We start from the raw sequence: 26,374 nt of genomic DNA on the forward strand, positions 1-26,374 counted from the left end.
CCTGAATCTTGAGTTCCCTACCACACCAATTCTCATGGGGGACTCCTGTGGCTGCTTGTGTTCCCACATTAGACTGAGCTGTCTCAAGTGTCCATTTATGGGGTGATAGCCTTGGGGACAGCTATGAGACACAACATTTTGTGCTTACGATAAACAAGGAGCTTGCTGTGCACTTAGTGGATTGTTTGCACACTGTGTCCTAGCTGTCTGGACTTCTGCTTCTGGTTGAAACGTGTTTACCTCGGACACTCAGACCAGTGCTGAGAGCCTCATGACTAGGCAAGGGAATTGGTATTGAAGCCTCACCACTGCAAAGCCAGTTAGAAATTACTTCTCCAGGTTTTCTTGCACACCTTGTGGAGTATTTAGGAAGCTATGTATGAGGGCTCAGCTGATAAGCGTGCAAAGTAGACAAAGGTGTTCCCACCTCTGTCCTGAGATGTGGGTTCCAGCAGCCGTTAGGGGTGAGCAGTTGTCTTCTATCCTGAGTTGTCCTTTTCCTGCCCTGAATTCAGCACCAGAAGCAGGAACAGTCCCCTAACGCTGTGACTCTTCTCTTCCCAGGAGACCTGTCTTCTGGCTACATGGATGACATCAAGCAGGAAACAGCTCAAGGGCCCTCTGGCAGACCCCTTAACAACACGACAGTTACCTGTAACCAACTGCCAAAATCAACATCCAGCCGCAGACCTGGGTGCCAAGCCAGCCCTTCTCATGTGCTGAGACTGAACAGCTCAGCCATCCAGGACGCTGGGGGACAGAATCGAAGTAGCCAGAATGGGGCCATGGCTGCTGGGCACGTTCCAGTGATGCAGCCCGTTCTCAACCCCTACCCAGAAACCCTTGTGTCCTCTTCCCCTCGTGGGCCTGCAGGGAGGTGTGGAGCAAGGTGAGAATCACTAGGAGAGAATGTGGGCCAAAGGTCTGGCTGCACTGGCCCAGCCTGGTGTGAGACTACAGCCCGTGGGAAGGGAAGGGAGTGTGGGATTTTGGCCTGCTTGCCACCTGAGTCCACAGAGTCCTTTCGCTGCGAACGGGGAACGGGGAATGGGTGTTGCCCTTCCTTCGCCTGCTGGTGGAGGGCTGCTGTTGCCCTGGCACTGGTGCTGCTGCTCTGAGTTTTCTGGCCTTGCTCGGAGTCTCAAGAGCTAGCTCCTCATCCTTGTCTTTCAGTGGTAGGAGTGAAGGTGGCAGGAACTCCCGGGTCACCCCTGCAGCCACCAACTACCGCAACAGAGCTGTGAAGGTACTGGGACCCAGCCCATCCTGTCAGGGAAGACACATGGGGCGGCGAGGGGTGGGGTCGGAGCGTGCTGCTGTGGCTGGGACCGGGCTGGGCATGGCTGAGGGACTGGACTGTGCTTTTTGCTTTTGATGGGAGGCTTTGCAGGTGCTGGATGTTGTCAGGCTCTGGGGGAGGAGGAGGTCAAATGCCTTCATTTTGTGTCCTTGTTCAACAGGCAAAGCCCCCAAAGCAGCAGGGCGCTGGGGATGCAGAGGAGGAAGAGGAGTAGAGGGGTCTGCAGGCCCTGGCGCTGGCTCCCACCTTGGATGCCCGGCAGCGCCTGCCTGGGCCCTGCTCCGTGGGCAGGGGTGTTTTTCCAGATTGTAACTTTTTCTAGGTTACGGCTACTTTGTGTCTTTTGAGATTGTGCTCTGGGGTTTGTGGGCTTGGGGGTGGTCACAGGGAGGCTGTTGAGAAACGTGTTGGCCTTAGCTGCCAGCTTTTGGCAGCAGTGAAACAGGAGTTACGGCCTCTTGGCCCGCCCACCAGGGCCCCATCTTTTGGTAAGACTGTCACCACTGCTTCTTGGTGCTGTGTGTTCCTGGTGGAAGGGATGGAAGGTTCTAGAATCCTGGAGTCTATGAGTAAAATGATTCTGTTCCCATGGGGGCCTCAATTGGGAGTTTTGGAGTAACCTGTCCCATGCTGTGCCCCGGGCCACTCCTACTCTGGACATCTGGTGTGTGGAGGAGTGATATGTGCTGGGAACACACCTTCAGAGATGCGTTGAGCTGGAGGTGTGTGGACTGGGGCCTGATAAGGGCTGCTGCTTCAGCATTTGGCATCGCTGCCTTCAGTTGCTGGTAGGGGTCATGAGTCCTTTGTCCTCACTGCCCTGTACATGGGGAGGCCTGAGGGGGTCCCTGCCCCTGCTAGTGCCACGCTGGACTGTGTCCTCACTGGGACTGAGGCCCTAGCCCCGTGCTGGCTCTGAAATCCAAGTGTCAGAGATTATTCCCCTTCTTTTTATTTTTACTATTATAATTATTATCAAGTTCCTTGTAATAGAAAATAAAGTTTGTACTTGGAGTTTAGCTAAGTCTTGTGGTTCCTTCTCCTGTGCACTCCATGGAGACCATAGGGGGCCCAGAATGGGCTGGAGTCAGCCCTGGGGTATGGGAGGGAGTGAGCAGGACTGGGTTTAGGATGCGTGTCACTGTTTATGCGCTGTTCACACTGCACTGTCTCCTAAGTTGAACTGTCAGGCTTGCTGCAGCTCTGCTGATAATGAGGGCTAGGGGACCAGCTCCCAACTGACTAGACAAAGGCAGATTCTTCAGAAGTCTCAACTTTGAGAGCAGTTGAGCTACCCCTAGATCCCAGAGAGCGCGGTGTGGAGAAAGCAGGGTCCGGATGCTGTGCAGGTGCGCTGAGCAGAGTGAGGAAGTGGGGGTGCGTGTGTGACATGTGCATGTTGGCCTCATGCACATATCTGTGCTGACTTTTCTGTCTGCCACAGTGAACTCGCTGATGAGACAGTTTCCACCACGGGGTTGGTTTATTCTATATTTTGCCTCTCAACACAAGAGAGAAATCTTTGGGATTTAGGATTGGCTGCAGTCTTTAATTTATAGTTAATGAAATTCAGCAAAGTTGCAGGACACAAAATCTATTAGACTTTCTACATACAGGATCATCCCACCTGCAAACAAAAACGATTTTACTCCTGAATCTGGGAGCTTTCTCTTTCCTAAAACAACTGGGCTGAGGGTCGGCATTGTGCGGCCTGTGACACCAGCCTCCTGTGGGAGTGCTCCACTTCCGAGCCAGGTCCCTGCTAATGCGCCTGGAAAGGCAGCACAAGGTGGCCTAAGTACTTGGGCCCCTCCCACCCATGTGGGAGACTCAGATGAAGCTCCTGGTTCCTGGATTCACCCAGGCCCAGCCCTGACTGCTGGGGAGTGAACCAGCAGATAGAAAATCTCTAACTCTGACTCAAATAAATAAATAAATACATCTTAAGGTAAATATTTAAAAAAAAAAAAGTTTGTACTGGTCTCTTTTTTCCCACTTTATTTATTTATTTATTTTTATTTTTGACAGGCAGAGTGGACAGTGAGAGAGAGACAGAGAGAAAGGTCCTCCTTTTTGCCGTTGGTTCACCCTCCAATGGCCGCCACGGTATGCGCGCTGCGGCCGTCGCACCGCGCTGATCCGATGGCAGGAGCCAGGTGCTTCTCCTGGTCTCCCATGGGGTGCAGGGCCCAAGCATTTGGGCCATCCACCACTGCCTTCCCGGGCCATAGCAGAGAGCTGACCTGGAAGAGGGGTAACTGGGACAGGATCGGCGCCCCGACTGGGACTAGAACCCAGTGTGCCGGCGCCGCAAGGCGGAGGATTAGCCTAGTGAGCCGCGGTGCCGGCCTGTACTGGTCTCTTTAAAAAATCTGTAAAATCTATTGTGAAATTACCTTGGTCCTAATGATAATGTTCCTGATCTGTTTGACTAGAGCAGAATTCTCAGATGTTTTCTTAAAGGCCATGTGGTCGCTAGTGCAGCTGCTCAGTGCTGTAGTAGAGTGGAAGCAGTCACAGACAATACACAAAGGAGTCGGTGAGAATGTCCCAGTCAAACTTCATTTACTGGATTATGGGCCAGAGCATACAGAAGTTTATCAGCTTTATTCTCTAAAAACGTGAGATTCAGCAGGTTAAGCAGCCGCCTGTGACACCAGCATCCCATATGAGTACCGGTTTGAGTTGTGCTGGCTTCACTTCCAGTCCAGCTCCTGCCAGTGTGCCTGGGAAAGCAGCAGAGGACGGCCCAAGTGCTTGGGCTCCAGCTTCCCATGTCAGAGACCTGGACAGGGTTTCTGGCTTCTGGCTTTGGCCTGGCTCATTTGAAAGGCAGAACGAGAGAGTGGGGGGAGGGGACATACAAAGATCTTCTGTTGGTTCACTCAAATGAGTGGGGCTAGGTCAGGCCAAATCGAGAAGTCTAGAATTACATCTGGGTCTACCACTTGGGTGGCAGGGTGCTTGGGCCACCTTCTTTTCCCGAAACATTAGCGGGGAGCTGCATTAGAAGAGAAGCAGCGAGGATTTGAACTGGCGCTCATGTGGGATGCCACCATCAAACGTGTCGGCTGACACTACTGCGCCACAACACTGGCCCCAGTCAGTCAGTCTTTTTTTTTTCTAAAGATGATTTATTTGAAAGGCAGAGTTAGAGAGAGTGAGGTCCTTCATCCGCTGCTTCACTCCCCAAATGGCTGTAATGGCCAGAGCTGATCCGAAGCCAGGAGCCAAGCGCCTCTTCTGGGACACCCATGCTGGTACAGGGGCCCAAGGACTTGGGCCATTTTCTACTGCTTTCCCAGACCACAGGAGAGAGCCAGATCAAGAGTGGAGCAGCTGGGACCTGAACCAGCACCAACATGGGATGCCGGCACTGTGGGTGGCGGCTTTACCTGCCATGCCAGAGCAGCCGCCCCACCAGTCAGTCAGTCTTAAAAAAAAGAATCAACTGTGGTTCTTTCAGCTTCCTCTATCTTCTGGTTTCCTCTTCTTGATTTCCATTCTGGTCTTTACCATTTCTTTTGCTTGCTTTGGGCATAGTTTGTTGTTTTGTTTTTTGAGGTCACTTACTCTGAAAACGTTGAGAGCTGTAAATCTCACTTAAGTACTGCTTTAGCTGCATCTCCCAAGCTGTTGTGCTTTCTTGTTCTGTTCAGCCCAATTTACTCTGTGATGACTCCTTTGGTTTTTTCTTCGACGTGGTTTGTCATTTCCCAGATTTTTTTGCTATTATATTTTATATGACTTAAATCCTTTTAAATTTACTGATTTATTTTATTGCTGAGACTGTTAGCCTGGGGTACAAGTTGTTCAGTGTGCACCTGGATGTGTTTTCTGCTTTGGCTGAAGTATTAGATAAAACCAGCTAAGTCAAACTGGTGATAGTGGTGTTCAAGCCTTCACATCCTTTTTGATTTTCTGTCAATTTGATTGTAACTGAAGATTGTCTACTTTTCCTTATAGTTCTATTAGTTGTTTCATTAGTTTGAAGCCTTGTCATTAGGTATATAGACATTTATGATAGTTACGTTCTTAATTGGTACCTTTATTATGAAGTGATCCTGTTTCCCTTATAATTTGCTCTGAAATATAATTTGACATTAATATAGCAACCTTAACTTCCTTCAGATTAGAGGTAGCATAGGACATTTTTCCCCTGTCCTTTTCCTTTTACCCTATTTGTGTCTATATATTTAAAGTGTTTGTCTTGCTTTTTATAGGCAGCATATAATGAGTTTGTTTTTTGCTTTTGGTCCAAGCTGATAATCTCGGCCTTTTAATTTGGATAATTAGGTCATTTACATTTAGTCATATTACTGATGTGGTTGACTTTTTTTAAAAAGATTTATTTATTTATTTGGAAGTCGGGGTCAGAAAGAGAGACAAAGACAGAGGTCTTCCCTCTGCTGGTCCACTCCCTGGATTGCTGTAATGGCCAGTACTGGGCCAGGCTGAAGTCGGGAGTCAGCAGCTGCTTCTGGGTCTCCCACACAGGCGGAAGAGACCCAAGTACTTGGGCTTTTCCCAGGGACATTAGCATAGAGCTGCATCAGAGTGGAGCAGCTAGGACTCTAAAGTGACCATATGAGATGTCAGTGTTACAGGACAGCTTAAACAGCTGAGCCATAATACCAGCCCCAAAGAGACGAGTGATTAATTTTAAATATACCATTTTGCTATTGGTTTTCCTTCTATTCTGTGTTTTCTTTTTCTGCCTTCTTTCTTTTCTTTTCTTTTCTTTTATTTATTTATTTATTTTTTTGACAGGCAGAGTGCACAGTGAGAGAGACAGAGAGAAAGGTCTTCCTTTTTTGCCGTTGGTTCACCCTCCAATGGCCACCGCGGCTGGCACACTGTGCTGATCTGAAGCCAGGAGCCAGGTGCTTCTGCTGGTCTCCCATGGGGTGCAGGGCCCAAGCACTTGGGCCATCCTCCACTGCACTCCCGGGCCATAGCAGAGAGCTGGCCCGGAAGAGGGGCAACCGGGACTAGAACCTGGTGTGCTGCCGCCGCAAGGCAGAGGATTAGCCTGTTGAGCCACAGTGCCAGCCCTTCTGCCTTCTTTTGAATGCATTTTCATTCCATTTTATCTCCTTTGTTGTCTTATTAGTAATAATTCTACTGTGTTACATTACTAATTGCTTTAGGGTTTGTTGTATATCTTTTTTTTTTTTAAGATTTATTTATTTATTTGAAAGGCAGAGTTACACAGAGAGAGGGGCAGAGAGAGAGATCCTCCATCCGCTGGTTCACTCCCCAAATGACCACAACAGCGGAGCTGGGCCGATCTGAAGCCAGGAGCTTCTTCCAGGTCTGCCATGTGGGTGCAGGGCCCAGGCACCTGGGCCATCTTCTACTGCTTTCCCAGGCCACAGCAGAGACCTGGATCGGAAGTGGAGAAGCTCTAACCAGCACCAGTCTGGGATGCCAGCGCTGTAGGTGGAGGTGTAACCTACTACGCCACAGCACTGGCCCCTGGTGATACACCATTTCATTTTTGGTATTAAATAGTATATTTCATATTCCCCTTCTCTCCTGTTGGCCTTTGTGCTATTATTACACATTTGGCTTCTTTATTATTTATAGAGTTTTAAATTAAAGTCTTTTATTTTACCCATGTAATTACTAATTTGGATGTTTTCTCTGAAGATCCAAATTTCCATCTGGTATATTTTTCCTTCTGCTTGAAGGATTTCCTTTAACTCTGTTTTACAGATCAGCTGGTGGTAAATTCTTTAAACTCTTGTATGCATGAAAAAATAATTTCTTCTTTATTTAAAAGAATTGTGTAGAATGGGGCCAGCACTGTGATGTAGCAGGTAAAGCTGCCACCTGCGTGTCAGCATCCCATGTGGGTGCCGATTTGAATTCTGGCTGCTCCACTTGCAACCCAGCTCCCTGCTGATGCTGCTGGGAAACCAGCGGAGGATGACCCAAGTGCTTGGGCCCCTGCTTCAGCCTGGCCCAGCCCTGGCTGTTGTGGCCATTTGGGAGGAGGACCTGCAGATAAGACAATCTCTCCCTCTTTGCCTCTCTGCAACTCTGCCTTTCAGATAAATAAATCTAAAAAAAAAAATTGCCTAAAATGCATTGACTTGAAATTTAACATTCTAATCATGTAGAATTATTTATCTGAAAGATAAAGTTACAGGGAGACAGAGAGATCTTCCTTCTGCTGGTTCCCTTCCCAAATGGCTACCATGGCCAGAGCTGGGCCAGGCCAAAGCCAGGAGCCAGAAGCTTCTTCCAGGTCTCCCACGTTGGTGGTAGGGGCTCAAGCACTTGGGCCATCTTCTGCTGACCCCAGCATATTAGCAGGGAGCTGGAAGAAAAGTGGAGCAGCTTGGACTAAAAACAGGACTGTGGTGTGGGACGCGGACATGAGCAGTGCCACAGTCATGGCCCAACATTGTCATTTTAAAGACACTAAGCACGTTACCCATGACGTTGCAGTCGTCACCACTATCTAGTGCAGAATTTTTATCCCAAAAGGAAAACTGTGCACCCATTAAGCATCTAGTCTCCAACAAATTTGATTTCTGTGGGTTTGTTTATTCTCTCCACTATTTGAAAGGTATTTTTGTCAGGAATAGAACTCTAGGTTGGTAGCTTTTTTCTTTCATTACTTTAACTATATCGCTGCACTGGCTCCAGAGGAAACCTGGCAGTTTTGTGTTCTTGTTCTGTGCATGGTATATCCGCAGGAAAAGGGAGAGTATTTTTTTGTAATTTTTTGATTGCTTAAATTTTTTTTTACCTAGAGACCTTTTATTTAAGGTGTACAGACTTCATGTATTTCATATATACAAATTCAAGAACATAGTGATTTTTCCCACTCTACTCTCCCTCCCACCTGCACTCCCACCCTTCTTTCTCCTCCCTCTCCTAGTTCCATTATTTTTTTTTACTTTTTTATTTGGAAGAGTTTCAGAGAGAGGTAGAGAGAGGTCTTCCATGTGCTGGTTCACTCCCCAGATGGCTGCATTGGCCAGGGCTGAGCTGATCCGCATGGTGGCAGAGACCCAAGTACTTGGCCATCCCCAACTGCCTTTCCAGGTACGTTAGGGAGCTGGATCGGAAGTGGAGCAGCTGGGACTCAAACTAGGGTCCATATAGAACGCCAGCGCTGCAGGCTGTGGCTTAACATGCTATATCACAGAGCCAGCCCTGACTTTTTTTTTTTTTTTTTTAAGATTTATTTATTTATTTGAAAGAATACAGAGAGAGAGAGATCTTCCATCTGCTGGTTCACTCCCCCGGTGGCTGCAACAACCGGGGCTGGGCTGAAGCTGGAAGCCAGGAGCTTCATCTGCGTCTCCCACGTGGGTGGCAGGGCCCCAGCCTCCCGGGCGTGTTTCACTGCTTTTCCTGGGCAGCCAGCCCAGCAACAGCCCGAGACCAGGAAGCCGAGCCACAGCACCGGCCCCCTGTTATTTTTTACAAAGATTTTCAATTAACTTTATTCACATAAGATTAACCCTACACTAAGTAAAGAGTTCAACAAATAGTATGAAGAAAAAAATTGTCCCTCAACAGTCGACACAAGGACTGTTCAAAATTATTACACCTCAAAATGTCAGTTTCACTTTTTTTTTTAATTTTTATTATTATTTTTTATTTTTTGACAGGCAGAGTGGACAGTGAGAGAGAGAGATAGAAAGATCTTCTTTTCTGTTGGTTGGTTCACCCTCCAATGGCCGCTGCGCCGGCGCATCTCGCTGATCTGAAGCCAAGAGCCAGGTGCTTCTCCTGGTCTCCCATGCGGGTGCAGGGTCCAAGCACTTGGGCCATCCTCCACTGCCTTCCCAGGCCACAGAGAGAGCTGGATGGAAGAGTTTCGACCGGGACTAGAACCCAGTGTGCTGGCGCCACAGGCGGAGGATTAGCCAAGTGAGCTGCGGCACTGGCCCAGTTTCACTTTATTTTTAAATAATTTTTTTAAAAGATTTGACAGGGGGGCCGGCGTCGTGGCACAGTAGGTTAATTCTCCACCTGCGGTGCTGGCATCCCATATGGATGCCGGTTCTAGTCCTGGCTGCTCCTCTTCCAGTCCAGCTCTCTGCTGTGGCCTGGGATAGCAGTAGAAGATGCTTGGGCCTCTGCACCCTCATGGGAGACCAGGAAGAAGCTCCTGGCTCCTGGCTTCGGATCGGCACAGCTCCAACTGTTGCGGCCATTTGGGGAGTGAAATACGGAAGGAAGACCTTTCTGTCTCTTCCCTCTCACTGTCTAACTCTGACTCTCAAATAAATTAAAAAAAAAAAAAAAAAAAGATTTGACAGGGTTGCCTCTACCTTTCGAGATAGAGATCTTCCATCCACTGGTGCACTCCCCAAGTGGCTGTGAGCTAAGACGAAGCCAGGAGCATTTGGGTTTTCCACATGGGTGGCAGGGCCCCAAACACTTGGACTGTCCTCTGCTGCTTTCCCAGGCCATTAGCGGTAGCAGTACAGGGGCTGGCACTGTGGTGTAGTGGGTAAAGCTGCTGCCTGGAGTGCTGGCATCTCATATGCACTCCAGTTGGAGTCCTAACTACTCCCGTTCTAATCCAGCTCCCTACTAATGTGCCTGGGACAGCAGTGGAGGATGGCGCAAGTCCTTGGGCCCCTGCACCCATGTGGGAGACCTGGAAGAAGCTCCTGGCTCCTGGCTTCGGCTCGGCGCAGCTCTGGCCGTTGTGGCTAATTAGGGAGTGAACCATCAGATGAAATACCTCTCTCTCTCTCTCTCTCTCTCTCTCTCTCTCTCTGCCTCTCCTCTCTTTGTGTAACTCTGACTTTCAAACAAATAAATCTTTTAAATAAATAAATATTTTTAAAAATTAACAACAAGAAATTAGTGAAAAAATTTAAAGAAAAAGAGCAGCTAGGCCTCCAGCTGGTGCCTGTGTGGGATGCCAGCGTCTCGGACTGTGGCTTCACTGCGGTGCTGGCCCCAGGTCCAATGCTTTTTCATTGGATGCCCAACATCTGGAAGTTCACAATACTGAGAACAGTGTCTTTTTGGGTTGTTACACGCTTTAGCTTTGTTGTCATGCATGGTTATTTGGATCTGTCTTTTTTTTATTTAAAGATTTATTTATTTGAAAGACAGAGAGGTCTTCCATCTGCTGGTTCACTCCCCAGATGGCCTCAATGGCCAGAGCAGCACGAATCCAAAGGTAGGAGCCAGGAGCTTCTTCCAGGTCTCCCACACAGGTTCAGGAGCCGAAGCACTTGGGCCATCCTCCGCTGCTTTCCCTGGCCATAGCAGAGAGCTGGATCGGAAGTGCAGCAGCCAGGACTCCAACCGGTGTCCATACAGGATGCTGGCACTGCAGGTGGCGGCTTTACTTGCTACACCACAGTGCTGGTCCCTTGGATCAAGCTTGTAAGCTGCCCCTCAGCAGTGAGGAATCTAGGGCTAACCTTGTTCCATAACAAAGGCAAAACCAGTGTTGGCCAGTGGGGACGGGAACTGTTCTGTCCTCTGTCGCTCTCCCCTCTGGCCTTCTGCCCTGCAGTCTCTCACTGCCGCGTTCCCTCGCATGCCCTGACTTCTCAGCTCAGGGAACTGCTGGAGACCTTGGTGTCCCCTTCCTTTGCTCCCATCTTAAAACCCCGTCCAGTGCCTGTAGTACTGGCATCCCATGTGGGCTCCAGTTCAAGTCCCGGCTGCTCCACTTCCCATCCAGTTCTCTGCTATGGCCTGGGAAAGCAGTAGAAGATGGCACAAATTTGTGAGCCCCTGCACCCGCGTGGGAAGAAGCTCCTGGCTCCTGGCTTTGGATCAGCGCAGCTCCGGCCATTGTGACCATTTGGGGAGTGATCCAGTGGACGAAAGACCTCTCTCTTTCTCTTGCTTTCTCTCTGTCTCTTTGCCTCTGCTTCTCTGTAACTCTGTCTTTCAAATAAATAAATATTTAAGAAAAATAAAAAAAAGCTCCATCCGGATCAAAGACGGGGTGTTAGAGCTGAGCAGTCCGTTCCTCGTATCAGAAATCTCAGCCCTCTGCAGCCTGGTCAGGGTCTTGAAGAACCACACTTCTCCCCCTTGTTTGAGGTGGGGCCTAAGTCTGGTTGCTGTTATTCTGTCTTGGCAGGCACCGGGAGCCTCCTGTGAGGTTGTCACCAAGTCGGATGCCATTGGGAGTTGCACAGTTTTCTCCCTTGAAGCCTTTTCAGTTCCCTGCCCTGGTATTTTGAAAATTTCCCTATGTTGCATATTGGTGTCTTTTTCCATTCAGAGAGCTACTTGGTGAGCACTTGTGTGGAAACTCATGTCCTCTTAAGTTTCTCAGAATTCATTTGAAAGAATTATACAGAGAGAAAGAGAACTTGCATCCACTGGTTCACTCCCCAGGTGGCCTTAACAGGGCTAGGCCAAGGCCGAAGCCAGGAATCAGGAGCTCCTTCCAGGTCTCCCACCTGGATGCAGGGACTCAAGCACGTGGGCCATCTTTCGCTACTTTTCCCAAGCCATTAGAAGGGTCTGGATTGGAGTGGAGCAGCTGGGACTCTAACCGGTACCCTTATGGGAGGTCGGCACTACAGGCCGTGACTACCCACTACGCCACAGCACAGGCCCAAGCTAAACTTGTTTTCATTCAATTTTCCACGAACTTTTCGAAGTCCCTCTTGTACCCTTCGGCCTCGCTGCTTTGCTGACTGTCTTGTCCGCGTTGTTCGTGCTCCGCCATGCCGCCTTCAGCTTGTTTCCAGTTTGGCTGTGACTGGGTACAGTGTGTCTTCTGTGAGTGTGCGCTCGTGGTTCTGTCGGGTTGTCACCAGGCAGTGGCACTGCCAGGTCACAGGGTCTAAACGGCAGAGTGCCAGAGAGTTTTCCAGAACAGCTGTGGGTTACGTTCCCACCCACAGTGTGTGCGACTTCCTACTGCTCTCCACGTCCCCGGCACCCTGCTGGTTTTCTCACCTGCTTGGTGGGCGCTGTAGCCGTGTATGTTCACCTGTTTCCCTGCTGACTAGTGGGGATGCCTACCCCTGGTGTGGGATTTGACTGCCCTGAATTGTCACGGGGTAGCCGAGGAGATGTCCTCGCATGTGGGCCAGGCGCAGGGCCCGGGCGGCTCACTCAGGTCCTTGCTCCGGCGCTCGGCTGCCCGCACCCTGGCACAGCAGTCGGGAGGAGGAAGGAAGCTGCCCGCTCCTCCAGGAACGTCCTGCTCTTCCCATCACAGACTTGTCTGTGACACGTGCACTGAAAGGTAGCGTCGAGAGGACAAGGACGAGGGGCGTCTGGGTGGAGACCACAGGGGAGCTGCAGGGGATGGGTAGGTCGTGAGAAGTGAGTTGGATTCTCGGGGGGCTGGGCCGAGGGCTGAGACATGTTCTCACCTCCTGCCTGCATGTCCCTGCTGTACACAGAAGGTGCAAACCCACTGCTGTCCTTTGGGCTAAGACTCTCCACCCCAGGCACGAGCACACACTGGCCGCCAGGACGGATGGGCGGGTCACGCAGGGTTGGGGCTGGCCTTGATCTTGGATTTTCATACGTACAAAGCACAGACTCGAGGCCAGAGGAGGGCAGTGGGTAGATGGTAAGCCTGGTGGAGGGGAAACCACGGTGCAGACTGTAATGCTGAGAAACACCACCTGGGGGCACCCGGCAAGGCGACCTCTGCACTTGCTCAGCACGTGGTGACCACACGACTCGGAGGTAAGTCCAGACCGGATGAAGGTTATTTATTGTGTGACGTTCTGTTGTGAGCTCCCTCACACAGCAGAGTGTGAATAGCATCAGACTGGATGAACAGTTTGTTAAATGCAACCATAAATAATGATAATAAATATACATCAAGTAACTTTACAGCACACACGTGTTAGGGCCAAGGCTGGGATGTGTCTGGACCTCCGTGTGCTCTGTGGGAGGAGCAGCGGAGCTGTCACCATCAAGCGATGGCCAACAGTCGCGTCTGAACCCCAGCTGGGGAGGCAGCGGACAGAATGCCAGGTCCATTCAGGGGACGAGGACTGGAGGGGAGCAAGAATTGGAAGATGGAGGGAGCAACACCACTTGTAAGAAATCCAAGGCCCTCCACTGTGCGCTGAAATGAGAGGGTCTTCGTTGTCGGGAACACGTCCTGGTAAGACCCTCCCGTCCAGGGGCTGTGGCCCCTGCAGGCAGCAGGCCAGCCATGCCCCCTGCTTCAGGGGGCACTGCTTGTGGGCACGCATCTCCACTGGCCGCTGCGCGTCAGACGGAGCTGACAACAGCCGCCACCACTGAGCCGCGGTCTCGTCCTAAGAATGACGGGGGAGGAGGTGGAGGCCAACAGCTCTGCCCTGACCTCACTCACACTTCCCAGGGGCCGGCGCCCCAAGGCTGCCTAAGCACAAGCAGCTGCGCTTCCCCATGTCCTGGGAGAACTGGCCAGCCCCACCGCGGTGTCCAGAAGACGGCACGTGCTGCCCTTGGACCAGGACCGATGGCAGCACAAACGCACGGCGCAGTGGGGAGCCTGGAGGCAGCTCAGCCCTGGCACACACTTAATGGGGCGGTGAGGGGTGCGGGGCCAGCTCGGCCAGAGGGCAGAAGGACCCCCCTGGGGTCTCCATCTGGCCTTGGAAGTCTGAGTCACTGAAGTAGGCCCCCCACGAACAGAGCACCTCAGTCAGCACGTGGCCACGCCTGTGTCCCCCACGTCACCGGAGGAAGACGTGACGTCAGCTTGGATTCCTGTGTGTCCTGTTCAGAGACGTGGAGACGGCGCCCCCGAGCACTGTCCCTGCAGCTCCAGGCGTCTGCGCCGTGACAGCAGGCTTGGCTCTGCTGCACCCAAGGAGTCCTTGGGGGACACAGTCCGGCTAGGGGCCCAGGAGAGACAGACGGCAGGGGGTCATCCGGGTAGGAGGGACAGGCGGCCGCTGTGGGCTCTGCCTCAGAGGAAGCAGGGAGACGAATGCGCGGAGCTCCCTGGCGTCGGGCGGCAGGAGGGCACGGCCAGCCACCATGTGTGCTGGAGACCGCCCAGGGCAGCTCGCCCGGGCTGCCCGCTGCAGGCTGCAGGGATGAGGTACCCACTGGAGCCTGTAGTCACGAGGGACAGTGTCCAGGGAGATGAAATTAAGACAGAGACAGTCTGGGAACTAAACTATCCTACGAAGGTACCACAAACAGGCAGCAAGAGGACCAACCCAGCACGAAACGTACAAACACAAAGGCCATGTCTTCCAGGAGGCCCTTGGACACGGACCAAAGTTGGGAAAAGCAAGACGGCGCCACCTCCGTGCACAGCCCTGGCGGGACGCGCCTGCAGTGGCAGAGTGGGTGCCCGGTGACAGCCTAACTCCCGGCGCTCCTTCTCATCAGCCACTCAGGGGGTCTTCGCGGTAGTGAATGGCACAGCGCAGTTTGTCCAGTGTGATCTCCAGAGAGGAGTACTGGGGAAGCTTGATCATGAACATGCACGTCTCCACGCGGATGTAGCGCGAGTCCGGGGGGCCTGCGGAAGAAACAGGGCCAGGTCAGAGGGCCAGGGCCTGTGCCGCCTGCCCTCGGGGCAGTGCCTCACGGGCCTCTCCGCTTCCAGGTCTGCCGCCTTTAGGCAGCTCCAAGTCGCTCCCAGGGCCTAGGAACCTGGGGTGGGACAGAAGCCTTGGAGGGGAGCGAGGCACACGTGCGGCTGCTGGCTGTGGAATCTGACGGCACACAGGTTGGTCTGGCCGCTACCATGGTTTAAAGTTGAATCAATTTTCTGTACTCAGGAGATTTTAAAAAGTCTAGATTTTCAGCTTTGAGCATACGAAAGACAGGTGACGGCAGGCATGTGCTGTCCCCGCCCCACCTCTGCCGCATTGGGTCCAGCGCGGGATTCCCCTCGGCACCCGCCCGCCCTCAGGCAGGCAGGCCTGGGCTGCTTGGCTCCGCACTGAGCAGAGGGCCTGTGTGTCCCCGCCTGGAACAGGAGCAGGGGAGCAGTACCTGCTGTGCCGTCTGGGGGGGCGATCTTCATGGGGTACGGGGGCACGTGGGCTGTGTCGGGGCCCCCGTCTTTGCAGGGACAGGTGAAAGGGATGCGCTCCTGATTGCAGGCAAACTTGATGAACTTGCACAGCTCCTCCTGGGTGAACATCTCCAAGGCCCCCCAGAAGAATTCGATGTGCTGGTCCGTCTCCATCAGCCCCACCTGGTACATGGTGTGGGCCTGGGGGAGAAAGGACCCAGACGTGAGCAGGCCTGGCCTCTGCTGACCCAGCCTCTCCAACCCTGGGGTCTGCAGGCCAGGCCAGGCCCAGCCCCAGGGCAGAGTGCAGCAAGGGCTGCGTGGGAGCTGCAGGCACCGGGGGACCGAGGTGAGGATAGCGACAGAGGCACAGGGCCGAGGCAAGCCTCTACGGACGCCTGGCATCAAAGCCAAGGATGGCGGGGTGGCAGGGCTCACCCAGCCTGGCCCAGGGCCACCTACCTTCAGGAACTCCAGGTTGATGTACGGGAGGCCACAGGTGCGCAGCTCCATCTCCAGCGGGCTGAGCGTGGTGAGCAGCTGCAGGGGGATGATGGAGCCCAGGCCGGCCCGCACAGCCGTCACACACTCCACGTTCTGCAGCTCCCGCAGCCGCAGGCTCCGGATGGCTGCCGCGTAGATGTCCTTGTTCTCCCACCTGCCGGGCGAGAGGCGCAGGGGGAGGGGGCTCCTGGGTCTGGGGCCACAGCCACGCAGCCAGAGGTCTCAGTGTCAGGGTGACCTCGGGGGCTCACTTCCTGCTGCTGTGGTTTTAAGATCTCTCACTCAAGATGCAGCCTCACAGCCCCCAGGCCCTGGGGAGCTCTCCCAGCTCGGGTGCTGCTGTCACGCTCTGGCCGGCTGGGTCCCCTCCTGCATACTCACGCCACAGGGATGTGCCGGCCGCGGCTGCACAGCTCCACCTCCTCGCCCGTCATGGTCAGGTAGGTGAATTTGCAGCAGGGCTTGCTGGGGCTGTCGGGGCTCTCGGTGGCCAGGTGCTGGGAGGCGATCTCGGCGCACAGGGCCTCCAGTTCCGTCTCGTCGTTGATCTGGGGGCCGAGGCAGAGAGGCGGTACCTAGACCTGCGCTGCGCCAGGGCCTGAGCCTACACGCTGTCGTTAGCAGCCCCCTCCCCGACCCCAGCCCAGGGTCTGCCCTCAGCCTCATGGAGGGCACAGGATCCAGGCCTGGCCCGTCAGAACGCACTGTTGGTTCTTCCTGATGCCGGCACGGGACCTAGGCCAGGCTAGCGAGACCCACGTTCCAGGGCTCCTCCTGCCTCCGCGGGGCACCAGCCAGAGCTGGAGATCCTTCTGGGCCAGCACCCCGAGGACACTGCCCGAGACCCAAGACTGATGACGTTACTGGAGCACCCTGCCTGGAGTCAAACCTAGGTCCATGCAATTCATTCCAAGTGAATAATGGTTTTAATGTGGAAGGCAGGAAGACACCTCCCGTCCTCGAGTTCTCTCCCCCAGGGTGCTCACAACAGCCAGATCAGACTCAACCCAGGTCTCCCGTGCGGGGCGGGGGCCCAGGCACTCGAGCTGCCCTGCTGCTTTCCAGGGTGCACAGCAACAGTGAACGATTCGAGACCAGGACATTTCTTGGGCTGCGTGGGGCTGGGATTTCCGCCAGTCGCCATGGGAGAAACGGACTGAATTTTGTCTTTGGGAGACATCTGGGCCACGCCCCCACCCCGTGGCACTCCAGAGTCCGGGCTGGGCTGCTGAGGACAGGGTCTGGCCAAAGGGAAGCAAGTCTGCAGCTCTGGGATGGTGACAGGCCGGAGCCGGAGCCAGAGCCGGCGCCTACTCACTGCCAGCGGCAGCCACCCCCAGCTGCGGAGCAGGGAGCAGGGACCCCACCGACTGACCACGTTGCCCCACCACTCGTGGCCTTGCCTATCCCCGTGCCTGGCCTCCGTCTTGGAGGGCTCAGGGATTCCCAGCCCGTGGGTGACCTCCTCCCACCCTCAGCTCCTGAAGCCAGCAGAGGGCCAGGCGCAGGGCTGGGCAGCTCCCTTTTGCTGGCTGCTCTTCTCCAGTGGTGGCCAAGGGGACAGCCAGGGAGCCTGGCCACGGGGGTGCCTGGCTTCAGACACACGTCTTGCCGGGTGGCTGATTCCAAGTCCCGTTCCCGATTCTGCCGCGCTTGGGAGGGTGAGCGGTGCCTGGCGCCAGACAGGGCCTCAGTGGCTCCTGCCAAGCCGCGGGAGGGCCAGCCTGAGCACCGGCTCAGACCCTGCCGTGGCCTATGTGCACAGGGACGGGGCAGGAGCTACACTTGCAACAAGGCCGGCCGCGGGGGCTCTGTCGGGGGCCCTGAGCCGGCTCGTGCATTCCCTGGGCCCCAAGCAGCAGTCTCTTCACAGCTGTGGGGACTCCTCAGCGTGGTCTCGGGGGAGGCGCACGTGGGCAGCCCAAGGGGTGGTCACCTCACCCCATGGGACAAGCCTTCCCGGCAGAGATGGCGTGCACCGCTCGTCCCAGTCCCTCCCCAGAGTTCAGGTCGTGGAGGCCCGAGCAGCAGTGGCACGGAGGGCCCTGGGCGCTGCTCCAGGGCCTTGCTCCCACCTACCCCACCCCGACCCGGAATCAAAGTGCCCTCACATACATTCTCGAATTTCTTGACGTAATTGTAGGTGAGGATGTCTGCTTCCTGCAGGTCTTGGTCAGGGTCCAGGGGCTCCCCGACCAGCGTCTTCCAGAAGGAGGGCAGGAGGTCCAGGGGAAGAGGGACGTCGGCTCGGATCGCGATCCCCAGCAGCTGCCCCAGGAAGTGCAGCAGCTGCTCCTCCCCGTAGGTGATGGGGCTGGGGGTCAGGATGTACTTGCCCTGCAGGCGGGGGCGAGAGGCGGCAGCTGCGACCTGTGCCCCCGCCCCGGTCTGAGTACTTGTCCCTGAACTCAGGCCCTCCCAAGGTCTCACGCTGATGGTGTGAGGGGGGAAATGCAATCCGCTGGGGCCTCTGGGAGGGACGGGGCGGCACAACAGGCACACGGCTCCCTGTCTCCTGCTGTGTGGTGACCTGTGCCGCCTCGGGGCTCCGCCAGACCCACAGCTGCGTTCCTTGGCCTCTTACAGTAATGAAAGCACCTGACACAGCCCCTATTCCTAGAAGGACCCCACGTCCCAGGCCCCTGTGCCCCGAGGCAGGCAGGACAGAATCCACTGGGAGGACAGGGCCCAGCCGAGCCTGGCCCACCCAGACCAGGGCGTTTTTGGAGAAGGGCAGGAATGGGACAGGGACCTGCACCCACGGCCCCAGGCCGCTGCCCCTGGTGGCCTCAGGCTGCCCAGGCCTCAGCTTACCTTGTTCTTGTTGACAGCCGAGCTGGGGCACAGCAGCAGGAGCGACAGCGAGGAGCTCTGCAGCTCTTTGCACACCTGCCACAGGAAGTGGCGGAAGGAGCCGCCTGCGGGCAGAGGGCCAGGCGGAGGGGCTGAGCCAGGCGGAGGGAGCCCAGGCGGAGGGGCTGAGCCCAGGCAGAGGGAAGCCAGGCGGAGGGGCTGAGCCCAGGCAGAGGGAGCCCAGGACAGAGGGGCTGAGCCCAGGCAGAGGGGCTGAGCCAGGCGGAGGGGCTGTCCCCAGGCGGAGGGGCTGAGCCCAGGCAGAGGGGCTGAGCCAGGCGGAGGGGCTGTGTCCAGGCAGAGGGGCTGTGTCCAGGCCGAGGGACCTGGCTGCGGCTATGGTGGAGTGGGACGGAGACTCACCAGAGGCCCAGGGGGCCTGGGGTCACCCACCAGCTGGGGGCCGGGCAGGGCTCAGCCACTGCTGAGCTCCGGACATCACTGTCCTCTATGCAAGCCTCGCCGCCTTGTTCAAGGTTCAGATGAGGTCAAAGCTCTGACCTGGGGCAGCTCTGCCCACGCCCAGCGAGCGCACGGGAGTGGACAGACACAGGAACACAAGCGAAGGGCAGGGGGCACTTTCCCGGTTCCTCTGCAGCCCCCATTTCTACAAGCACGATTCTCCTCTGCTGGTGGGTGCCCCTGGCCTTGGCCAGCATTCCCTGGTGGGTGCCGTCAGAGCAGTGGGCTCCAAGGACAGCAGTGCAGGCCCGCCGTGGACAGGGCCACCTGGAGGCCCACGTTGGGGGTACAGGTCAGGCCCCGGGGAGGGGGAGGAGACTCCGGGTTGCTGACTCCTGGAAGGCCAAGGGCCCGAGCCATGCAGCTCAGGGAGCCGTCACTTCTGGGCGTCCCAGTTTCCTCTTGCGTAGAAGGGGGCACCACTCACGGCCCTGGCACTCCCACGCTCTGAGGGACGAGTGTGGGCCCGGGGTGCCTGGCTGGGGCGGGGGCGGCTCTTCAGGACCGAAAGGCACCCACCCTGCAGGGGCCCTGCCTGGGGAAGGCACCGGCCTGTGCTCAGGGGGCCTCTGCTGGCGCACCCAGCAGGAAGGGCAGCGCTGGCTCGAGCAGAATGGTGGTGCCCCAGCGTGGGAGGGCCTGGAGGTGGGGGCCCCCAGGGCTCAGAGCTGGCTTCCGGGCGCCAGGTGCCGCGGGCTGGGGGCGGTGCCGGCAGCACTTACTGGTGCCGTGGACCTCCTCGCCCGTGAAGCGGATGTTGAAGGCGTAGGTGGGGTCGCCCCCACTGGCCAGCTTGACGCAGAGCTGAGAGGACGGCACCGAGGCCAGCTGCCGGGCGGCCTGGCAGAAGTAGGAGTCTTCCGAAGCTCTGATTTCCCCTGGGAAGACACAGGAGCTGGCCAGAGCCTCCAGGCGCCGACCTGGCCCTCCCAGCAGACACGCCCGGGGACCTGGGGTCACCACCGCTTGGATTCCGCCGGGCCCTTGGCCGCCCTCTGGTCACGGAGCTTCTTAGCACCCTCATGCCCTGGCCACGTGCTTCCGTCGCCTCCGGGAAGTCCTCCCACCTTTGCTCCAGCTCCTCTCCCATCTCCTCCTGCTGTGTTTGTGCTTAGGCACCGGCTCCCGGTTGCCTCCCCAGCATCTACTTTCCTCCTCTTTGCTAAGGCCAGAAGCCCAAATGTTAGCAGGTGCGCGGGCAGAATAAAGTCTGTGTCCCCACCCTGGCACGCAGCCAGCACAGCCATGCCACGTGGAGGACAGGCACTGGCGCCCTGAGAGCCACGCTCCGTCTGCTCCCTAGAACACAGGCCCTGAGGTGACCCTGGCGTCCGGAGCACAGTGCCAGCAGCACCCCCGTGTGTCGGCCCTGGAGAAACCCCCTAGCTGGCGCAGGCACCGGCATTTCGCAGTGTCTGCTCTCCACAGCCGCTCCTACCTCCCACGATCTCCAGTGGATCCAAGGTGATCTCCGGCGCCGCGTGGTCAGCTGTCCTCTGCACGGTGGCGTTCAGCACTCGGTTCATCACGGTCACCTTCGTGTCATAAAAGATCAGCCCTGCCGATGGCCCGTGGGAGAGAGGCGTCAGCGGCCGCACAGCCACCCCGGGGCTCTGGTCCCTGGGCGGGGCTCTCACAGGCCACACTGCTGGCGGACGTCAGGGAGGGGATGTGTTCATATCGACCCAAACGCTAGCTGCATAGACACTTTGGCTGCGCCGTGCCCAGAAGACACCAGGCTGTAGAAAGCAGGCCAACACGCCGGACTGCGAAACCGTACGACACGGCGCTCGCGTCTGACCGAGACGCAGACACCTGCGTGCCCAGCTGCTGTGTGCCGCCACCGCCAGCGCCAGCACCAGCGCCAGCACCAGCGCCAGCGCCAGGCTGCAGGCGTGGGGCGGACAGCGGGCCGGAACTCTGTGTTTCTACGTAATCTGAGGACTTCCAGCGGGAGTCGCTTCCCTCAGAGTACCTGCCACTTTGGATGGATTTCTCGGGGCCCCGCCCACGGGCTGCGCGGCCAGCTGCTGCCTGCGGTGCTGGTTCTGCCACTGTTGGGTCTGGGCGGGCTCGGCACTGACCTTTGGCCTCCTTGAGCAGGGCCGCGATGCTGTGCGTGTACATGGGCGTCTGGCGCAGCTCCACCAGCGGCAGGAAGAAGGTCTCCAGCGTGGTGTTGAGCGACTGCAGCAGGGCGAAGCGCAGGCGCAGGCTCTCAATGGGCACGTCTGTGTGCACGGGCGGTGGTCAGGCGGGGCCGGCAAACTCGGGGCCCCGAGGAGTCCCCAGTGGGCCTGAGCCTGTGCCAAGCCGAAGCAACGGGCCAGGTCCTGCCAGACAGGAGGCACTGGCCCTTTAGGAGCCCGAGGCCCCCAGCCTTCCTTTGGCCACGCCGGGGGTCCCTGCTCCAGCACCTCTTACTCTGAGGTGCGCACAGACCACGGGATCCGCCGACAGCAGAGTCCTGTGTTACCTCCCCCAGCCCCCCAGGAAACTCCGGCTGAGTCACCCATCCTGCAGCCGCCGCCTCTCCGGCTGACGGGGACCGGAGTCAGGCATACCCTCCGGCCCAGCTGCACCTCCGTGGCACCCGGGAGAGCAGGGCCCCACCTGCGCTGGGCAGTGGCTCGGGGGCACCTGTGTGTAGGCCACTTGCCAGTGTGCTGAGGTAGAGCATACTCCCCAGGGAGGCCAGCTGGGTGCTAACATGTGACTGTGTGCGCTCCCAGCTTTTCTTTTTTATTTTTATTTTTTTTTTATTTTTGACAGGCAGAGTAGACAGTGAGAGAGAGACAGAGAGAAAGGTCTTCCTTTTGCCGTTGGTTCACCCCCCAATGGCCGCCGCGGTAGCGCGCTGCGGCTGGCGCACCGCGCTGATCCGATGGCAGGAGCCAGGTGCTTATCCTGGTCTCCCATGGGGTGCAGGGCCCAAGCACTTGGGCCATCCTCCACTGCACTCCCTGGCCACAGCAGAGAGCTGGCCTGGAAGAGGGGCAACTGGGACAGGATCGGTGCCCCGACCGGGACTAGAACCCGGTGTGCTGGCGCCGCAAGGCGGAGGATTAGCCTGTTGAGCCACGGCGCCGGCCAACACTCCCAGCTTTTCATAAAAACGCGCTGGGGCCAGTGCTGTGGCACAGCAGGTACAGCCAGCACCTGTGGTGCTGGCATCCCATACAGGTGCTGGTTCGAGTCCTGACTGCTCCACTTCCGGTCCAGCTCCCTGCTTATGGCCTGACAAAGCAGTCGAAGTGGCCCAAGTGCTCCCCGACACACACGGGGGATCCAGAGGAAGCTCCTGGCTTTGGACTGGCCCAGCTCCCAGCTCCTGCCACTGTGGCCACGTGGGGAGCGAAGCAGCGGATGGAAGGCCTCTCTCTCCCTTTCTCTCTCTGTAACGCTGCCTTTTTGGAGCAGGTGTTGCGGTCCACCAAGTTAAGCTTCCTCCTGAGATACCTGCAGCCCCATCGGAGCAGCAGTTCAAGTCCCAGCTACTCTGATTCCAACCAGGTTTCTGCAAATGTATCTGGGAAGACAAAGGAGGACGGCCCACGTACTTGGGTCCCTGCCACCCACAGGGGAGACCTGGAAGGAGTTCTTGGCTCCTGGCGTGGGCCTGGCTGTTGTGGGCATTTGGGGAGTGAGACATATTTCTCTCTCTCTATCTCTCCCCCTCGTCACGGGCACACCCCCACCCCAGGCAGCAAGGAGGGACCGGCCCTGGGGGCCACATACTCGAGAGACAGGCTGTCCTGGGGTCGGTGGTGTCCGCGGGGTCCAGGTACACCTCGTGGGGATGAAGCCGCGCCGGCGTGATGGCGAGGTGGCGGCACAGGCGGTTGATGCACTGCACGAGCGCCACATCCATCTCCAGGGTCCACTTCCTGGAGGCCTTCTGCGCATGTCGGACATCAGTGCAGGCACACCTGGGTCGCGGGAGAAGGGCCCGAGGTGACCGCCGGCTCCTCTCAGAACTCTGGGAAGGTGGCTTTGCGTCCCTGGTTGTCCTTGGTACTCTGACCGCAGGCCATGGGCACGAGAGCTCCCCACAGAAGCCGGTGGAGCTCACAGGAGGGAGTGTGAGGGGCGCGGCCTCCGGGGAGCCTGGCAGGGCCGGGGGTGGGGGGCTGCTGGAGTCCCAGCATGAAATCCAGCGACACGGAGTGGCCCGGGCAGCAAGCACACCCACTTCCAGGCTTGGTTTCTTAACATAAAGCAGAGCTCACGGTCATATCAGCCTCGTGTAGTGTCACAGTGAGGATGCGTGTGGGCCTGGCTCATTCCACGTGTGCCGTGTGCTGCTGACTCACGGCCCTGTGGCCGACGGCCCCACTGCAGGGTTTACCTGCAGAGCTCCTGTGAGGGCCTCGCCACAGGGCCGTGGGATCAGAGCAGTGCCAGGCACAGCCCAAGTGTCTGTCACGCAGGGAGTAGCTGAATAAATCACACCTCATAACAGAACCCCAGGCAGCCACGAGTGTGACCAAGTGGCACAATGTGGGTGCCAAAGTGGGAAAGCAGATTACAGAGCACCAGGCCCTCCCAGGAGTTCGCTGGGCTGCGCGGTGCGTCTCTCTGGGCCCAGAATCCCTGGACTCCAGTTCCCTGCATCTGTGTACGCTGGGCGAGGCTGTCAGTGAGCACGTGTGGCCTTCTGCAAACACCAAGCTACCAACCCAAGAAAGACGGGCAGGCCAGTAGCCCCACGAGCAGGCCAACACCACGGCGGGCATAGCCGTGTGGGGCTGTCGCGGGCAGGCGAGAGGGTATGAAACCACGGCTCCCCTTGTTTAGGGTGCCCCAAGTCCCACCCAAGGATGCTCTTCAGAAGGGGGTGCCTCCCGGGTCCCTCCGGGCTGCCTGGCTCCAGCAGCAACCTTGGCTCCTGTAGACAAGTCTGGCGCGGAGGATGGCTGTGTCAGGCGTCACCACGGCCCCCACGCCACACACGCGGGTCCGTCAGCTCTTGCAAACAGGTCACCTCAGAACCAGCTGGAAGCCCAATGGGGGCCCTTCCCACGCACAAAGCTCCAGTCCAAGATGGGGACTACTTTCTAACACAGTGCTCAGGGCCACGCTCCTGCTCTCTGCAGGTTCAGAGAACTCATCCCTGCCACCTGGGGGCCAACTCGGGAACTGCGGTGACGAAAACAACGCAGGTGCCATGTGGGGACCGCTTCGCAGTCCTGAGGGGCGGGCAGGCAGCACAGCACGCATGTGGCAGCACATCCTGATGTGAGCGCGGCTGAACAGGCCTGGTGGGGGACCCTGGGGGCCGGGGCGAGTTCCTTCTGCCCCACAGACATCTCACCTGCTTGGAAAAGGGGACCCCTAGAGACCTGGTGACAGCAAGAGGGCAAGGGGGACTCAGAGGGCATTGTGCCCCGGAGGAAGGGCTTCTCCCTTCTACCCTGGACTGTGCCCCTAGACCCATCTGCTGAACCCCAAGCCCAGGAAACTGTGTGGAGACAGGGCCTGGTAAGGGGTGATTTAGATGAGGTCACAGAAGGGAACTTCTAGAAGTTCACGGAATTAAATAGGTTTATTTTGGGGCAAAAATATTTGGAATCCATGCAAACGAGAGGGCTTCAAAAAGTTCTTGGAAAATGTATATTATGTAAAAACTATGCATGGAGTTCAAACTTTTTTGAACCAACAGTAATTTATCCTCTGACTCCATTTTCCATGACCTTTTTGAAGAATCCGTGTATGGGCCTCGTGAGGACAGACACGCAGCCCGAGAGAAGACCCTGGGAGAAGACAGAGGAGCCAGGCCGTGCGACACTGTGATCTGGGCTTGCAGCCCCCAGCACCGTGGGAGAAGAAGTCCCTGTGTGTGAGCGCAGCCTGTGGTGTTCTGACCTGGCAATGCGAGCTGGCTAGGGCACTCCCGCCAATCCGAACAGAACAGGGTTGTTTTCAAACGTTTTAGAAAAACCACTTATCAATTATGCAAGACTAGAAATTAACCCAGAAGGCTCCCCAGACAGTGTGTTCTGGGTGCTGCGGACAGTCCCTGCACAAGGACGAACAGGTGCAGGGCAGCCCTCTTACCTCTCAAAGTGAAGATCGTAGCCACAGGACAAGATCGCCCTCCAGACGCTGCGGATGTCTTGTTTGGCTCGGTCAATGACAAACTTGTGAAACCCTTCCAAGGTCAGGTATTTTTCCTCAGGGACTGATGGAAAAGTGTTCACGGTGTTAGCCGTTTGCAAAGAGCTGCACACAATGTGGGCCTCGCAGCACGCTCTCCCTGCTGGTCCCGTCCCCTAACTCCCTCCCATCTCCTGCGCCTCCCGGGTGTCACTTTCCTTCCCTACCTGCTGCCTGCAGCACACAGCCCCCCTGGAGGGGTCTCCGAGGGCTCAGGCTCACAGCAGCAGGCGCTTTCCCCAGCCCCTCTCGTCTGGAAGGCTCAGAGACCCCCGACTGACCGAGCAAGCCTGTGATGGCCACGGCCGCTTTCCCCAACTCCGCCGGGGCAGGAGGAGGCTGGCACCCAGGCCCCAGGGCAGACCTAGCTCAGGCAAGCGCCTTCCAGGACCAAGCTTCCCGACGGCCTTCCCAGGCTTCACTGCCTTCACCTTGGGTTTCTGGAACTGCTTTTCCCTCAGGTTTATGGTCACCAAGGACGGCACCCTGGAGTCTGCCGGGACAGTGGACTGCTGCCTCAGCCCAAGCCGCCAGGGCCTCTCAAGGGTGCAGCAGGTCTCTGAGCACACGAGGCCCGGGCGGCTCATTACCTTCCTGTTTCTTGGTGGGTGACTTTTCTGGGTCCTTTTCATCTGGTTTGCTCTTTTCTGGGGATTTTGGCTTCACAGTCGGCTTCTTCTCGCTTAAGGCAGTCCTGCTGTAGACCAGAGCACGGGCGTCAGGGCCTGCACGCCACCCTCCTCCCAGCACAAGAGCGCACATCTCACACGTGCGTTAGTTCAAACCCCTGACGGCTGAAGGCTTTGGTTTGGACAGGGCTGGGTTCAAGATCACCTTGGCCCTGAGCAAATTAGGAGGGCAGATCAATGTTTTAAAAGGAGCAACCTTGAAGCGACTCTTCAGACGCGGTTCCCACATCCTCTAGAGCTGAGCTATCCGGGACAGCAGCCGCCAGCCAGACGCAGCCGCTCAATAAGACAGGGTGAAACGCAGGCCCACTCAGCACCTTGGTGGCACGGGTCTCATTCTAAGGGCTCTGCGACCGCACGTGCTCAGTGCCCACCGCACCAAACGGCACAGGCCAGCAAGCACCGGTGTCCATCATCACAGAAAGTTCTCCAGACAGTGCTGACTTAAAAACCCCCACTTCCACA

At 56.8% G+C, this 26,374-nt stretch overlaps 2 protein-coding genes across 6 annotated transcripts in view; one reads left to right on the forward strand and one right to left on the reverse strand.

Moving 5' to 3' along the window:
• The window catches only part of TRAFD1 (TRAF-type zinc finger domain containing 1), a 33,120-nt gene extending 30,796 nt beyond the window's left edge, over nucleotides 1–2,324 (forward strand). For both annotated transcript variants that reach the window (XM_062182166.1, XM_062182165.1), the window contains exons 10-12: nucleotides 565–889; nucleotides 1,174–1,246; nucleotides 1,461–2,324. In XM_062182166.1, coding sequence (XP_062038150.1) covers nucleotides 565–889; nucleotides 1,174–1,246; nucleotides 1,461–1,514 — 452 coding nt within the window. In that variant the 3' untranslated portion in view covers nucleotides 1,515–2,324. The remainder of the gene's footprint in view (nucleotides 1–564; nucleotides 890–1,173; nucleotides 1,247–1,460) is intronic.
• Nucleotides 2,325–12,959: 10,635 nt separating this feature from the next.
• The window catches only part of HECTD4 (HECT domain E3 ubiquitin protein ligase 4), a 205,048-nt gene continuing 191,633 nt past the window's right edge, over nucleotides 12,960–26,374 (reverse strand). For 2 of the 4 annotated variants that reach the window (XM_062182491.1, XM_062182489.1), the window contains exons 65-76: nucleotides 25,811–25,917; nucleotides 25,122–25,245; nucleotides 22,803–22,993; nucleotides 21,149–21,295; nucleotides 20,503–20,622; nucleotides 19,787–19,942; nucleotides 18,564–18,667; nucleotides 17,865–18,086; nucleotides 16,131–16,297; nucleotides 15,708–15,903; nucleotides 15,224–15,446; nucleotides 12,960–14,744 (exon numbers count right to left, since the gene is read on the reverse strand). In XM_062182491.1, the coding sequence (XP_062038475.1) occupies nucleotides 14,608–14,744; nucleotides 15,224–15,446; nucleotides 15,708–15,903; nucleotides 16,131–16,297; nucleotides 17,865–18,086; nucleotides 18,564–18,667; nucleotides 19,787–19,942; nucleotides 20,503–20,622; nucleotides 21,149–21,295; nucleotides 22,803–22,993; nucleotides 25,122–25,245; nucleotides 25,811–25,917 (1,894 nt within the window). In that variant the 3' untranslated portion in view covers nucleotides 12,960–14,607. Of the gene's footprint in view, nucleotides 14,745–15,223; nucleotides 15,447–15,707; nucleotides 15,904–16,130; nucleotides 16,298–17,864; nucleotides 18,087–18,563; nucleotides 18,668–19,786; nucleotides 19,943–20,502; nucleotides 20,623–21,148; nucleotides 21,296–22,802; nucleotides 22,994–25,121; nucleotides 25,246–25,810; nucleotides 25,918–26,374 lie in introns of those variants that run through there. The other 2 variants (XM_062182490.1, XM_062182492.1) reach the window with 2 other exon arrangements.

The sequence above is a fragment of the Lepus europaeus genome, chromosome 23, assembly GCF_033115175.1.
Source record: "Lepus europaeus isolate LE1 chromosome 23, mLepTim1.pri, whole genome shotgun sequence".
Classification (NCBI taxonomy): Eukaryota; Metazoa; Chordata; class Mammalia; order Lagomorpha; family Leporidae; genus Lepus; species Lepus europaeus.